General features: G+C 37.7%; 1 protein-coding gene across 3 annotated transcripts in view; it reads left to right on the top strand.

Moving 5' to 3' along the window:
- Positions 1-14517, top strand: part of DSEL (dermatan sulfate epimerase like) — a 57558-nt gene extending 43041 nt beyond the window's left edge. For all 3 annotated transcript variants that reach the window (XM_075585434.1, XM_075585436.1, XM_075585435.1), the window contains exon 2: positions 8086-14517. In XM_075585434.1, coding sequence (XP_075441549.1) covers positions 8938-12561 — 3624 coding nt within the window. In that variant the 5' untranslated portion in view covers positions 8086-8937 and the 3' untranslated portion in view covers positions 12562-14517. The remainder of the gene's footprint in view (positions 1-8085) is intronic.
- Positions 14518-17812: the final 3295 nt, after the last annotated feature.

The following is a 17812-nucleotide window of genomic DNA, read 5'->3' as shown; positions in this document are numbered from 1 at the left end:
CATTCTTCTCCTTTTTTTAAAGCCTTACACTCCTGCACCTCCATATATCTCACTTCTTGTTATCTCTCATTATACCACTACTCTATTACTCTCAAAGTTGTCTCATCTTTGCACCTTTTACCTCTGCAGCCTTCTCCCATATTAAACCATTTTCACTAATCTCTTTCCATGGAACGCTCTTCCACTCAATATTCATCAAGCACCTTCACTGTACACATTCAATGCCCTGCTAAAATTGCAACTCTTAAAATAAGCAGCTCATTACATTTTCTACTCCTCTACTACGAACTCCAGATGTCCTTGACCTCCCTGACTGCACATACTCCTACTGTGTCTGTAAGCCTTCCTACAAACCCCTTACATTGTAAGCTCAAGAGCAGGGTCTCCTTTTGCTTTATGTTGTAATTTACCTATTGCGTTCACCCCCATTGCTTATACTTTATTTACCTTGTATTGTAATTTTGTCAAGCATTGCTTTACCATGTTGACGCTATATAAATAAAACTATAAAAAAAAAACATACAAGTAGCAGGGGAATTAATAAATACTGTATTTTCTTCTCTAGCAACTCATTAATATGCACTAGAGGCTGTATTATTGAAAAGCACTGCAATATCTCTTCTTATTGGGTGTTTTTCTGTCAGTGGGGAGTGCATAATCTGTCAGAGTCTCTGTTATTGCAGTGAGAGCATAGTCATATTGGTGAATGGAATGTAAAGAATTAGTTGGTAAACCTTGTTAGACATATAGTGAAGGATTATTACAGTGGTAAGCATTAGGATAGAAGGGACATGTCAGATACTGAAAGAGGGCAGAAGCAGGCATTGAGGGAGAATAGTATATCATACTATGAACATTAGGTTTTTAGCTTTCAGTAAAGTGTGTTGCTTGGCAAGGCCAGCATTTTCATTGGGGGGCGATGATAGTGTCTTTCATTATGTGGAGGTTTTTTTACTGGAGAACATTGCCTACCATTAGAGGGAGAGGAAGAAGTGGCATAGAGCTGCATCTCTGATTGGCGATGGGAGAGCACTATCTGGGATTGGCTAAGAGTTAGCACAGTGTGAAATAAGGCTTGTATTATAGTGCGTGCGCTACCGTGCACGCACGCATCAATGATAATTGCAGGGTGTGAGTCTGACGTTGCTATACTTGAGAAGCACGCACGGCCGTGAGCGTTGGCGTGGCAGACCTGTTGAAATACATGACATTTGTATTTTCGCGCTGTTGCAGCGCCACGTGACACTGCGAGCCAATCAAAGCGCGGCCTAATGCTGTGACATCAGAGCCACGCCCCCTAGCCACACACGTCACCGCTTGCCCTATAGAAACTAAATGCGAGCACCATGTGCATTCGCAACGCCGCGCACCAGCGCATACTATATTACAAGCCTAAGGCTGGTGCCGCAGACAGTGTGGAGGCTTGCACGGCCGTGACATCACCCGCATGAAGCAGGTGCGTTTTGTGGCCAGTGGAGACGCGTCGTGCCACGCCTGGGGGTCGTGCCTAGGGGCATCATGGAGCTGGTTCTCCCACATTGGGCGAACCGCTTACGTGACTGGCCTGTCGTGTCAAGATATCAGTTTCAACTGATTTCTTGCGCAACCCGCGTCCCCTCCTGCTTCTACCTGCACACCGCATAGACGCGATCACTGCCTTAAGGCAATCTAATCGCTCAGCGTGCAGACGCCTCCGCACGGCCTGCGGCACCAACGCCCCAGCCTAAGGCTGTGCGTATAGCGCTGTCGATGGCAACGGCGATACAACGGGGGACGTCACCCATCGCCGTCGCCACAGGCGAAAGTTATATTTCGCTGGGTGGCGGCGTCGTAGGTTTCCGGCCATTTGATTGATTCAAGGGCCGTCACATGAGGCGACAGCCGTTGAAAAATCAAATGTTGCCGGCTACCAGTTTTCGTGCCGGCTCCGTTGCATTGTCGCTGTCGCGCTTACTATAAACGCACGCAGCAATGCATTTGTTTTTGGCGCCGTCGCCAGCACTATTAGCGCGGCCCAAGAGTGAGGTGTCTGGCATTGGAAAGTGGAAGCAGTGGTTGGCATTTAAAAATGTAGCAGTATCTTTTCTGTAGCCTCTGCTTTCTCCTTTAGTAGAAGTAAAGGGAATCTCAAATCAGAGATTGGTCCATCCCTGTGATTAATTGCTTCCTATCTCTGGTGCTGTTCTGCTTCTTCCATCTATTCTATAAAGATGAGATGAGAAACTAGTGATCAGTATGCTGGAAGAAAGCAGCAAACCAAAGGAGGCAATAGAAAGCTTCTATAAGTGGCTCCAGTGACCCGTACTCCTCTGGGAATACGTGGTGACTTGAATCATAGCCATTAGCTAACCCTTTTATAGATTTGTTGGGCATATTTACAGTACTTATATTGTAATCTTTTTTTGTAACATAACACAAATTGCCATTTTCTCTAATTGAAAATAATGATCTTTCTAACTCAGACTGGCAACTCAATTATGTTTTTCAAACTTTGATACATTTTTTTAAAAGGTTTGAAAATGTGAAAAGAAAACAGATTTTGTTGCGATTTCAAACTTTGGAAAGCTTGAGCCAGTTCAACATCCATTCCCTGTGTGCCATCCTGTGGAATCTGATGGTTCTCTAACAGGTAGGGTGGGGGGGTGGGGGAGGTACCCTACTACTAACTACAGCTCAACCCCGTTATTGCACGATCCACTACAACGCGAAATCGCTTATAACGCGGTCTGAGCATGGCTCCATTTTGCCGCCTTACCTGCATCTCAAATCCTCCATTTTGCCGCCTTATGCTCTCCTCTTCCAGCTGTCCTGTCCACGTGCTCATCTCTCTCCTCTTCCTGCTGTCCACGTGCTCATCTAGCGTGAAAATTTCACCGGCATCAGCTCTCGAGCCTCCTCATTACAGATTTCATTGTCCTCCATTTTGCCGCCTTACCAGTACTCTCCCCTTCTTGCTGTCCACGTGCTCATATCTCTCTGCCCGTCGCGTGCCATGGTTTTTTTTTCTTCAAACATTCAATTCAATGCTTTATTGACTATAGACACACAATTAAACATTAATACATTTTGTACAAAACACATGCAGGGATTGAACTCGGGACCTTCTGATACCAATTCTTTGCCTCTTACCTCTACACCATAGGCTTGGTGACATCACACAGCTTTTGTGGTGTAGAGGTAGAACTCCTAACCAACGATGAAGGGGTCCTTGGTTCAATTCCTGTGTGATATAGTATATTATAATTATTATTTTAATCATATTGTATAATTTATAAATATATAACTATTTATTATTATTTATTAAGTAATAATTATTTATTAATTAATAATGATGTATTAATAATAATTCTTTATTACTAATTCATTATTAATAATTCTTTATGATTATGTATTAATATGTATTAATAAATATGACTATTAATTATTATTAACAATTAATTAACAATTAATTAACTAATTAATTAACTAATTAATAAGTATTACTAATTAATACTTAATACTAATTATTAATACTTAATTATTAACAAAACGTATTAATACTTAATACTTATTCATAATTAGTAAGTATTAATACTTGTTATTAATAATTAAGTTTCAATAATTATTATTACAGGTATTAATAATTATTAAGTATTAATTAGTAATACTTCTTAATTAGTAAAAATTATTAATTGTTAATGATAATTAATAATCATACTTATTAATCATAATCTAATTAATAATAGTATTATTAATGAATAATTATTAATAAATAATTATTAATATAGAATTATTATTAATACTTAATACATAATTATTAATACATAATTATTCATACATAATTACTAATATAGAATTATTATTAATACTTAATACATAATTATTAATACATAATTATTAATAAATAATTATTACTTAATAAAGAATAATAAATAATAATAATTATATATTAATTTTAAATTATACAATATAATTAAAATAATAATTATAATATACTATATCACACAGGAATTGAACCCAGGACCTCTTCATATGTTGGTTAGGAGTTCCCCTCTACACCACAGAAGCTGTGTGATGTCATAGACATATAGAAGTAGACTTAAGATTTAACATTGACATGTACCCTGTGGCAATGTGTTGTAGAGGTTAAATATATTTATAGGTTATATCTTGTTACACCAAGCCTATGGTGTAGAGGTAAGAGGCAAGGCATTGGTATCAGAAGGTCCCAAATTCAATCCCTGCATGTGTTTTGTACAAAATGTATTAATGTTTAATTGTGTGTCTATAGTCAATAAAGCAAAATGGAGGAGAATGAAATCTGTAATGATGAGGCTCGATGCCGGTGAAATTTTAACGCGACCCCGGTTGTAACGTGGTCTTGTGGTTGTGGACCCCAAGGACCGCGTTATAACGGGGTCATTGCTCACCATGAGTAGTTGATAATGTTCTGTTTTCATCAGTATCTTCCCACCTTTATAAACAGTTGTATAAAGAATTTATCAGGCATAGGGGACTCCTGACTTCCATGAATGGGTGGTCCAGCACACCACCTGGAGGTTGAGTCATGTCTGCCAGCATACTGTTAATGTTTAAAGCCAGTCACTCAGTAATTATTTTTCATCATTTAATCTCACTTCACTCAATCTGTCAGATTGATCACCCCCGTACTCTGTCAGTGTCCTCTCCTGCCTCATGAAAAGCACTCAATTACACGTCATGAATTTCAACTTCAAGTGACTTCTCAATAATGTTATGTGACTTTACAACTTCATCAAGTGTTGCTTGCCCTTTCAGCACTAAAGTGGTTAAACATTATTACAAATTGTGTATTAGATATGCTTATGAGTCAAACAGAACAATAGTCATTCTGCACACAGGGTTTTCACTTGCAGAAACACACAGAAAATTGACCTCAGAAGCCTAGATTTGGATAATTATGATAGACACTATGAATGTATAAAAAGCATTTTATGTGTGGTGGCCATCATTTAACATATGAAAGCAGCAGAACAGGATGCATTGTTCTTACAGTTTTTCTTTTTAAATTACAGGGTTGAAGCGGGGGTCTTCTGAACTGATCTGTGTTTATTTCAGCTCCGGGAACCCCCTGCTTCCAGAGATACTTACCTCAGTAGAGGGTGCTGGAATCCCTGTGAAGTTGAAATGTCCTTGTCGGATGACGTCAACGCCTCCTATAGACCCACATGATGTGGAACATTTAAAGCTGACATTATGTTAGGCACACAGTTTCTCTGACTGCAGAGATGCTGGGACTGCTACGGTGGAAACTATCTCTGGAAGCAGGGGTCCCCGGAGCTGAAATTAACACAGTTCAGCTCCGGAGACCCCCTGCTTTAATCCTGTAATTAAAAAAAATTATCATTTTTTAAATGCAATTCAGCCTCTTCTGCTGCTTTAATACACAGATTCAACTGCTGCAAGTAACTGGGAGTAAATTGTTAACCTCTTCATTTCTAGAAGATTTTGCAGAACATTACAGTGAAGAGGTTCAAGTGGCCCGACATCTAGGTGTTGATTTGTATTGTTGAGTTTTCAGTTTTTTTTAATATACTTTCATACTGTATAGAATTCATAACATTACAGTGTAGCATTTATTGTTTTCAATTAAAAGGCATTAAAACGTAAAATATCCTCCAACAATACTTTCTCAGTGAAACCTCAGTATCATTCACAAATATCACATCATACTACCAAGCTCCAACATGAGCTTTAATTTCAAGCAAGTTTACTGAAGAGGGCCTACCTAGCCCCCACCAATTTCACAATTTTGACACTTGGTAAACATTTCGGAATGTTTATAGCAGTGCAACATTTTCAGGAGCCAACTTGCATGTACATTTTGCAAATCTCTATACAAATGTTATCCATCTTAAGAGCCTGTTCAAAAATATTTTAATATAAGTACTTCATCAGAAGTATAAGGCTGCGTCCACGCTAGCGCTGAGCATGCGACACATTTACTTTTAATCTTCATGTCCCCGCTCATGCACATATGCTCTCCCAAGCTTGGTGCTTGGGGAGACAGTTAAATTTGAGTTTTGAGCATAGAGCAGGGTCACATGACCCTTTTCTGACCAATGACAGCCCAACAGTCCAACAGTCCAACCAATCATAATACAGCACATTGAATGTAAACACTGCATGTGAATTAAAGCCACAATAAACTTTTGCTTGTGTGCAGTACTGCTGGGTTGTCATTTGACATTTATATATATATTTATTTATTATACCACACCATGCAGGAATTGACCCATCGATTGTTGTCATATACCAGTCCCCTGCTCTAAGCACTAAACCACAATGTAGATAGATAATTATCCTCTTTTTACAACCCTATGGTTGTTTGTATGGTGTATTGTAATTGGGTGATTTACTGCAGTATTAAGGTTGTTTAGAAAATCAGAACACCCGCTGTGGTGTAGCAGTTAGAGAATTGCACTAGCATGTGAAGGATGAGGGGTTTAATTCCTACATGGTATGGTATAATTTATAAATGATTATATTATATTATATAATACACAGGAATTGAATCCTTGATATTTCATATACAAGTCCACTGATCAAAGCACTACACCACAGTATGGATGGAAGGTTATCAGCCTTAAACAACCCTATGGTTATTTGGAAGGTATATTCTAATTTGGTGATGGACTGCATTGTATAGTATATGTTAACTGTGTTTCTGGAGTCAGTTTCATCACACCACCCTGTGGTGTTACAGTTAGAGAATTGCACTAGCATATGAAGTATCAGGGGTTAAATTCCTGCATGGTGTAGTATAATTTATATATTATTATATTACCAGTATATACTTTAGGAATTGAACCCTTGATTTTTCATATACAAGTCCACTGCTCTAAGCACTACACCACAGAGGATGTATGTTTGTATTTTCTCAGGGTTGGCCATCAGTTAAAGGTGGCAGCCTTTTTGCTGCACCACATAGGAATGGATAATTGCAAAATGTAAATGTTTCAGAACTGTCCCAGAAAGAGCCCTGGAGAGAGGTGGGAAGGAGAGAATGGGGGAAGGGGAGAATGGAGGGACACACACACAGAGACACAGACACACACAGAGGGGGAGATAGGGAGGGGAAGGAGGGAAGGGGGGAGAAAGAAGGAAAGGGGGAGAAAGAGGGAAAGGGGGGAGAAAGAGGGAAGGGGGGGAGAGAGAGGGAAGGGGGAGAGACTGGGGGGAAGGAGAGAAGGGAGGGGAAGGAGTGAATGGAGGGACAGAGACACACACAGCCATGATCCAGACAATGACACGCCCCTCCCTTAATAGCTACGCCCCCTGCTCCTGCTCTCAAATTATTGCAGGACAGCCGATCGCTCATGCTTGGAGAGTTGGTTACATTATCGCTCTCAAGCATGAGCGCGTTCAGTGCTAGTGTGGATGCAGCCCAATACAAAAATGTAAGAATTTCCCAAGGAAGTTTGTTATCATGATAGAAATTGAAAATGAAAAAATGTTACCAGCATATCAAAAGAGGAGAGGCTTAGATATTGTACTCTTAAAGCAGCAGTCCAAGCTGCCATTTTTATTTTTTTTAAACAATTTTTTTCCCTTTAATATGTGCATAAATACAATCCACACAATGAAGTAATTAGCTAAATTTCTGACCAATCTGTTCTTCTGTGATCGATCAGAAAAGATTCTGGTTGGGGGTTACTAAGCAGCAAAAGAAGACCAAAGATGCAAGGGTATGTGGGGAAGTTCATGTGACCAGCAGTCACAAGATAGTATGGGTTCATTGCTAGAGAGAAGGCAGGGCTCCAAATATTCTATATTTAATAATGAATTTAAATCGACTATATTACTACTTTGATATGTGCAAATAACTAACTTTAGATTAATATTTGTTTGAAGGGTACTGTCATACAGTATGGAAAAGATACAGATATGCAAAATTCATGTAATATTATAGTGTAGAGCTACAGTAAATTGATAGCAGTAGTTGTTAAAGTATTTTTTTTGCATTGCATGTGTGTTGGGCAATACTGCATATTATGAACACAGTTTTGGATTTAATGAGACTTCTGTATTGCACCATATGAAATATTTTTTTTTCCTTCTCCACAGGAATTTTCCACCATTGCTCAGCTGAAAATTGAAAATGAAAACAGGAACAATTGGAAAGGCAGATGTTGCATTTCAGTGACTGTTTATACTTCAGCTCCATAAACAAAGAAATACAAGAGAAGAATGCTATTTAGGTTCATTTATGATTACTAATCAACAAACATTGTGTTCCACTGTGTTGGATGAGTCAGGCATTTGGATCTGTTGCTGGCACGTGGAAATAAAGAATTAATGGAAGCTTTGATTTTGTAGCAAGGAGAGAATGCACATTTGTCACGTTCACTCAGGTCAGGAACAGTGGAGAAATGAGTCTTAAAAAGGCAAACATTGATACATTTGGATATTTTAATCATTATTTAACTGAAATTACATATACAATCCAAAAATTGTGAGATGGGTAACATAATTGAGATAGTTAAATATCGATGGTAGTTATTTAGACTGTTAAGTAAATTAAACACTTAATTTGCAACATACATTTAAAGCTAAATTGATCTTGCTTATTTTATAGTGAAAGCATTTATAAGTGACTAGCAAGTAGGGTTGCTAAAGTACACAGAAAATATTCTCCACACCTTATGCTCAGCCAAAATTATGGAAGCAAATTAGTCCTTAAAACAAATGCATTTACCAAAAGTTTTTTAATTTTTTGTAAGACGTAATATTTTTGTTCTAAAAATCATTAAATAGATGTAATATATATATATATATATATATTTGATATACATAATAACAATTATGTTATATAATTCATATTAATTTAATTTATACATCTACAAACTCTGGGGATAAAAGAGCACTGAATATTGTAAAGAGATGTATAACTGACAGAAACTAATTGCCTAATGGATCATGGCTCTGATTTTCATAGGACACAATCTATTCCTAACAATAGCCATATTTTCTCTCTCACTATTTCACAAGTCTGTTAGTAATTATTCTGACTGGTTAGCACTGACAGATGATGTTGCTCAGTATCGCAAATTGCATGAATTTCCTGCTAATGCCAAGCAGAAAAATAATATTTTTCATCCAAGCTTATATTTTGATGCTGCAGATATTCTAGAATTGAGACAGAAATCTCACACCAGCCACTTACATTTATTTAGGACAATAAGGAATGCTGTTACTACTATGCTGTCCAACCCATCTTACTACTTGCCTCCACCAAAGCATGCTGATTTTTCAGCAAAATGGAATGAGATTTATGGAAATAATTTGCCACCTTTGGCATTATATTGTGTGCTTTCTCCAGATGATAAAACAGCATATGCTTTTGTACTTGAGTATATGGACCGAATGGTTAATTACAAAGACTGGTTGGTTCAGAATGCCCCAGGGGATGAGGTACCACTTGGGCACTCCTTAACAGGGTTTGCCACAGCATTTGATTTTTTGTACAGATCGCTAGACTATGACAGAAGGCAAAAGTATTTGGAAAAGATACAGATTTTCAGTGAAGAAATGTATGAATATTCAAAAGTACGGTCATGGGGAAAACAACTTCTCCACAACCACCAAGCCACTAACATGTTGGCATTGCTCACAGGGGCTTTGGTTACAGAAACATACAAAGAATCCCAGGCGAGTGTTTGGAAACAAGCTGTTGTTGATGTTATGGAAAAGACTATGTTCCTACTTAATCACATTGTTGATGGATCTTTGGATGAAGGCGTTGCTTACGGAAGCTACACTGCTAAATCAATTACACAATACGTCTTCTTAGCAAAGCGCCATTTTGGTATCAATCATTATGAAAACAACTGGCTGAAAATGCACTTCTGGTTTTATTATTCCACACTGCTGCCAGGTTTTCAGAGAACAGTCGGAATAGCAGATTCTAACTACAACTGGTTCTATGGCCCAGAAAGTCAGTTAGTATTTTTGGACAAGTTTATCTTAAAGAATGGATTTGGAAATTGGCTAGCACAGCAGATCAGAAAACACAGACCTAAAGATGGACCTATGGTACAATCCACTGCACAAAGGTGGAGTACACTTCACACAGAATATTTGTGGTTTGATGCAGGGCTATCCCCACAACCTCCACCTGATTATGACACAGCAAAAATGCACGTGTTTCCTAACTGGGGAGTCGTGACCTATGGAGCTGGTTTGCCAAATACTCAGACTAACACATTTCTCTCTTTTAAATCAGGAAAGCTTGGTGGTCGAGCAGTTTATGATATTGTTCATTTTCAACCATACTCATGGATAGACGGGTGGAGAAGTTTTAATCCAGGTCATGAACATCCAGATCAGAATTCCTTTACATTTGCTCCCAATGGACAGGTATTTGTCTCAGAAGCTCTATATGGACCAAAACTCAGCCATTTAAATAATATACTTGTTTTTGCGCCATCTCCTACCAGCCAGTGCAATAAACCATGGGAGGGACAGCTTGGTGAATGTTCGCAGTGGCTTAAATGGACAACAGATGAAGCTAGTGATGCAGCTGGTGAGCTTATAACAGCAACACAACATGGGGAAATTATGTTTGTAAGTGGTGAAGCAGTTTCTGCCTACTCGTCTTCAATGAAATTAAAAAGTGTTTATCGTGGTTTGCTGCTTTTAAATCATCAGACTCTTCTAGTGGTTGACCATATAGAAAAGTATAAAGACTCTCCAATCTCCTCAGTCAGTGCCTTTTTCCATAACCTTGATATTGATTTTAAATATGTTCCTTTTAGCTTTTTAAACAAGTACAATGGAGCCATGATGGACATATGGGATGCTCATTACAAAATGTTTTGGCTAGACCAAAATGGCAATAGCCCTTTTGCTAAGATACAAGAAGCAGAACAGGCTGCCGAGTTTAAAAAGCGTTGGACACAGTTTGTAAATGTAACCTTTGAAGTGAACAACAAAGTTTCAAGAATTGCATACTTATTTTATGGACCATATGTAAATGTTTCAAATCTAAAATTTGTAGATGATAGCAAGTATGGTGTTAAAATCTCACTAAACGTCAATAATACTGAAAGTATAGTATCCATAGTAACTGAATATAATGATCTTGAGGCTCGATTTGATTATCTTGGTTTTGGTGGATATGCAAAAGTAGAAGATCAGTACAAAATAACACGGTTTGGTTTAGGTACTGAGCATGTTAAAAAAAATAAACAAATCAATATGAATGTATTTCACTTTGGATTTAAAGTAAATTTGATTATTGGGTTAATATTATGCTTAAGCTTAGGAGTTTTAGCATTTCATCTGAGGTTTTATATTTCCTTTGGTAAGCTAATGCGCTGGATCCTAGTACTGATTATCACATTGTGGTTTATTGAATTAGTAGATGTATGGAGTACGTGTACTCAACCTATTTGTGCAAAGTGGAACAGTGAAATGAAAGACACAGAAAACAGCAAGCAACATGAAAGCCATGCTATGGATCTGCCAACTGTAGTAATTACATCACTACCCAGTTCAGGAGCTGAGATTTTAAAACAACTATTTTTCAACAGTTCAGATTTTGTATATATAAGGGTCCCTACTGCTTATATTGATATGCCAGATGCAGAGTTTAAAATTGATTCGTTTGTGGATGCCTGTGAATGGAGTAGTTCTGATGTACAAGATGGACATTTCCATCTAATCCAAGGTTGGCTCCAATCACTACTTCAGAATACAAAACTTCATTTACAAAACATTGATTTACATGATCCCAGCAAACCTAAACATTTTCAACACTCGATCAGCAAGGACAAAAAAAAAAGGTTCAGAAGGAAAGACCATTTTTCAGAGCAAAAGAGTAGATTAAAAGGAAGTTATGACAGAGATGCTGACTACATCAGACAACTTAGGAAACATCTAATAGCTTTTCCAAATGCTCAACCTATACTTGGTTTAAGCAGTGGAAGCTGGACGTTAAAACTTCCCTTCCTTCAAAAAATTATTGGACCTTCATTAAGGTCTTTGTATGTTGTTCGAGACCCGCGTGCTTGGATCTATTCAATGTTGTATAAAAGTAAGCCAAATCTTTTTTCTTTGAGGAATGTTCCCCAGCGTTTATCAGCCATGTTTAAAGAAGAAGAAAAGCAGAAATGTAATTCTAATTCAGGCTATGCCTTTGAATATGAGACATTAAAAGAGGAACTTTCAGATTCTAAATCAAATTCTCTTTCCAAACTTTCTCATTTGTGGTTATCAAATACAGCAGCAGCAATCCGGATAAACAGAAATTTGCAGCCACAAAATTATCTTTTGGTCAAGTTTGAAGACATTGTGAGCTTGCCTCAGAAAACAGCAGAAATGATCTCTACATTTTTTGGTATTCCTCTTTCTCCAGCAAGTTTAAACCAAATATTATTTGCAAGTTCCACAAATTTGTTTTATCTTCCTCATGAAGGTGAAATTTCACCATCTAACTTAAATAACTGGAAACTTAGTATGCCTATGAAAGAAATTAGATTAATTGAGGAGATCTGTCTGATGCAGATGGATCAACTTGGATATACAACGTTTATAGGTTAAATGCTGCGGGTCAGCAGTCATTTGCACTGACAAGCTCTGTACGTTTATGAATCACAATCAGAAAAATAGATTGTTTATTCTTGTACTGCATATTGTCTGTACAGTTTGTCAAGAGTTTATTTTAAAAATAGTATTTTTTTTAAAAAGATCACTAATTTAATATTGTAAAAATATTGTTGCCGTAGTTGTGAAAATCTAGCATTATATATATATATATCTATATATATAGATATATATATAGATATATATATAGATATAGATATATACACACATTATGTAATAATGAAGTTCTTCTTAACTGATTCAAGCCATTTAAACTTATTATTCAGCTATTACATTTTCTTTATGTTATCATTTTATTCATTGTAATTACATGTACTTCTATGCTAAATGTAACTTCATTGACAATTCTGCTTTTCATAAGAGTAAAAAATATTTGTGCTATATAAACTTTTTAATGCAGTCAAATGTAATAAGCTGTCACTAAAGCACACTTACGGTATAGAGGTGTGAGGCAATTACAATTGTTGATGTTAGTGATCACTAAACTGGAAATAGCTTGTTACTGAATGACGTTGTATGTAAGTTTTTACTAGAAATGTGGCCACGCTTTTTACTATAGTAATACAAATATAAAAATAAGAATAGTTCATATTAAAGTTAACTTTAAGATTGCATGTTAACATAAATAATGTAATTCTCCTTTCCCATATAACATTTTGATGGACCATCTTTAAACTAAATCTCCTGAACTGTCACTGAAGCATCCTTCAAGGTGAACAGATTAGTGTAAGGTTCAGTAGGTAAAGTAGTTATTTCAGCAGAAAGATAGTGAGTTCTGCAGTGTGATAGCAAGGCACTTCCTCTCCAGATTACAGTTCAAATGTAGCAATAGCTTACTATCATAAATCATATTTCTTAAATCCAAATTTTGTCTCAATATTTGTTTTAGCTGCTTATCATGTCTATGTTCAGAGCAGAGTTCATGTGCGTGTATATATTTTGCTACTCCTATTGTCTCCTTCAGTTGTTTAAAGAAACTAGAGAAAGTATATGATAACATACTGTACAATACTATTTGTACAAATTGCATATTTACTAATTAAAGGTATACATGTTGTGGGTCTTATTACCACTTGTTACATCCATGTGATATAAATATGATGATACAACAATATGTTTAATTTAGCACTCATATTTTATTTATGATTTCACATTTATATTCATAATACAAATGGTCAAATCTGCATTTTTTTTAATTTCTTTTTTTAGCTAAGCAATTCAAATTGAACATTCCATATGCAACCCATTGTCCAATTTTAAGTTGTAAATGTTCTTATATGTTTTTTACATAAATCATATATATATATATATATATATTTCAAATGGTGGCAGATTATTAAATCTCCCTCCCCTGCTACAGTATATGTTCTGATATCATATGTACGTTATGTGATGATAAAGTATTTTTTAAATATGTAGGTGCTACAGTGTATAGCATATTATTTTTTTCTTACTGTACATTATGCATATAATGCAATTTTTACATTTTTGCTGTGGAAAAAGCCTGTTTTTTTTATTGGGGGTTTTAGGTTTCATAGTGCCATTCTGGCAGTACCACAAGAAAATTGCCATTGATAAATGCGAGTTTAAGTTCCATATTCACTAAATGGATTAGCATGCCCTAACTGCCATTCAAATGAATAAGTAAATGAAGTCAAATGAATGAGAGTTAAGAAATGCTAATTCTTAGTACCAACTTTTAGTGAATATGGGCCTAATTGTCATATTGCTCAATTGGCATTATTGCACTTCATTAAATAACTCTCACAGTCACTTTTAAAACAACTTTCTTCCTAGATTTTAAACACGTGATCTTGTAATATGACTGATAGGAGTAATGTACTGTATACCAGTTTTGCCCAATTATAAGACAACGTTTTTTTTTCAATAAAGTTTAGTTAAAAATACATACTCGCCTTATAATGGGGCCCACCCAGTTTCCTTGCCAATCAGCAGACGGATGTTTGCGGTAGGAGGGTAAAATGGAAAAAGCACCACCTTGGGGACCTGAAGCAGCCATGTTGCTTGTGGCAGGAAGCTCAAACCGAGAGAGACAGTCACAGAGACACAAACACAAAGAGAGGGAGACAGAGAGCTAGACACAGAGTGTGTGTGTATGTGTGTGTAAACTTTTTTCTTTTCAGCTACTACTGGAAATTAGCGGGTCACCTTATATTTAGAGTCGCCTTATTATCGGGAAAATAGGTTATTGTTAATATTTTGGATTGTCAAAGAAACTTATACTGTCTACCATCTACAAAACAAACAATGTAGCCAGCCTCAAGGTTCTTAGTGATAACCAGAGAACGTACAAAGAGTTATAGGCACACAATTGAAGGCGGTAATAAAGCCAATTTGCCGGTGCACATGGAGATGGGGGAGATCGTGTGCTGCCCCAAAGAAGTCATGGAGCAGGAAGGAAGCAATCAGACACTCGGTCTTACAAAAAGTTAATTTATTAGCAAATCCAGTTCCAACGTTTCAACTGCATACTCAGTCTTTATCAAGGTGAGGGCTTAGTGATAACCAAACATATCCTGTTATAATTCAGAATATTACAGAGTTTTCATAGAATTCAATGGCAGATATGGTATAGAATATCACAACATATCCTACGTATCCCCAGGGAACAATGAAGCCAGCTATATCTGTAAAGGTCTAAGAAGTTGCTGTGGTATAAGCGCTCTAGTGACGGATCAGCATGATATGCTTGATAATGATCATCCACATAAATCCATAGCACTGGTCCCGGGGGGGTTATAATGATAATACACAATATTGCAGTGGTATACAGTCCTCAAGGGGACCAATAATCCCTGAAGGGGCAGAGTAAGGAGAAATATCCCACTACTACACACCTTATTGGGATGATCCCTGGACCTCCATGGAGGATAATGCAATGTTGAATGAAGATTTCTGCACACATCTCTGGAGTGTCCCCCTCCTGTGCTTGTCCTGGGGTGTGCTGTCACTAGTAGAAAGTCCAGAGCAATATCCCAAAAGATGTGGCGCACCGCCAAAGAGAGTGGGTCAAAAAAGTAGGTTAACAATACATCTTTATTCGTCCATACAAAACGGAAGTGTCAAAATCTACATATTTCGTGCGTATAGCACTCTATCAAGGATTACTGGGATATTGCTCTACATCTGTAAAGGCACTGACTGAAAACAATGACACTGAGTTGCAATCATGGAAGCTTGGTTCAAATCCCAGTATCAGCTTCTTGTGACCTTGGGCAAGTCACTGTATCTAAAAGGGGGATATTTGAGCGCACTGTCCCTCCAGGAGCTCTCCCTCGGCTATTCCAGTCTCCCCAGCAGCTCCTAGTCTCCCGTGATCAGCAGAGCATACTCAGCACATATAAACACAAAAATAGGAGCGCATGAAAAAGAGAACCAGAGAACCGAGATGAATGCACAATTCTTTATAGTAAAAAACACACAGAAAATGCCACAATAAATTCTATTGCAAAGAATGTCTTTGACACTATATTGAAGGCGATCTAATAGATCAGAAAACGCCTGTGACACCCACAGAGGGCAGGGTACTAACACCCAATAATGAAGAGAAAACATCCTAGTTGGTAAAGGGTAGAGAACACTCAGTTGCCTAGTTGGTAAAAAACAGACCATGTGTCTCAGAAAATTCTCCTTGTATTGTATGTCTTTATTTATATAGCCCAGAACAAATAGAGTGATGCTGCACACCTCAAAAATAGAAAAAAACATACAATTACCGGTGCTCCAGTGTTTGCACGAAAGCCTGCAATCAGTCCAAGACAGATGAATGAAGAAACAAAGGGCACTGCGGATTTGAACAAAATAAACTCATTTATTGAGCCAACACGACGTTTCGACCTAAGTGGTCTTTTTCAAGTGACAATGCCATTGTCACTTGAAAAAGACCACTTAGGTCGAAACGTCGTGTTGGCTCAATAAATGAGTTTATTTTGTTCAAATCCGCAGTGCCCTTTGTTCATTCATCTTTATTTATATAGCGCCATTAATGTACATAGCGCTTCACAGTAGTAATACATGTGGTAATCAAATAAATAACAGATAATATAAATAACAGATCATGGGAATAAGTGCTTTAGACATAAAAGTAACATTAAGAAAGAGGAGTCCCTGCCCCGAGGAGCTTACAGTCTAATTGGTAGGTAGGAGAACGTTCAGAGACAGTAGGAGGGAGTTCTGGTAAGTGCATCTGCAGGGGGCCAAGCTTTATGTATCATGTGTTCAGAATATCCACAGTGCTATTCATATGCTTCTTTAAGCAAGTGTGTCTTAAGGTGGATAGAGAGGGTGCTAGTCGGGTACTGAGGGGAAGGGCATTCCAGAGGTGTGGGGCAGTCAGTGAAAAAGGTTTAAGGTGGGAGAGGGCTTTAGATACAAAGGGGGTAGAAAGAAGACATCCTTGAGAAGAACGCAAGAGTCTGGATGGTGCATAACGAGAAATTAGGGCTGAGATGTAAGGAGGGGCAGAAGAGTGTGAAGCTTTAAAAGTGAGGAGAAGAATGGAGTGTGAGATGCGGGATTTGATCGGAAGCCAGGAGAGGGACTTCATGAGGGGAGATGCTGAGACAGATCTAGGAAAGAGTAGAGTGATTCTGGCAGCAGCATTTAGGATAGATTGTAGAGGAGACAGGTGAGAGGCAGGAAGGCTGGACAGCAGGATGTTACAGTGATCAAGACGGGAGAGAATGAGGGCCTGAGTCAGAGTTTTAGCAGTCGAGCAACAGAGGAAAGGGCGTATCTTTGTTATATTGCAGAGGACAAAGCAGCAAGTTTTAGAAATGTTTAGAATGTGAGAGAGGAGTCGAGTGTGACCCCTAGGCAGCGTGCTTGGGCTACTGGATTAATGATTGTAGTTCCAACAGTAATTTGGAAGGAGGTAGTAGGGCCTGGTTTGGGAGGAAGAATGAGGAGCTCTGTTTTAGCCATGTTGAGTTTAAGGCGGCGGAGAGCCATCCAGGATGATATAGCAGAGAAACATTCAGAAACTTTGGTTTGTACAGCAGGTGTAAGGTCGGGTGTTGAAAAGTATATTTGTGTGTCGTCAGAATAGAGGTGATAATTAAACCCAAAAGATGTTATTGGGTCACCTAGAGTGAGTGTGTACAGAGAAAAGAGAAGAGGTCCCAGGACAGAGCCCTGGGGTACCCCACAGAGAGATCAATAGAGGAGG

Source organism: Ascaphus truei, chromosome 2 (assembly GCF_040206685.1).
Source record: "Ascaphus truei isolate aAscTru1 chromosome 2, aAscTru1.hap1, whole genome shotgun sequence".
In the NCBI taxonomy this organism is placed as follows: Eukaryota; Metazoa; Chordata; class Amphibia; order Anura; family Ascaphidae; genus Ascaphus; species Ascaphus truei.
Note: the sequence above shows the minus strand (reverse complement) of the source record. Positions and strands in the feature narration are given on the sequence as shown.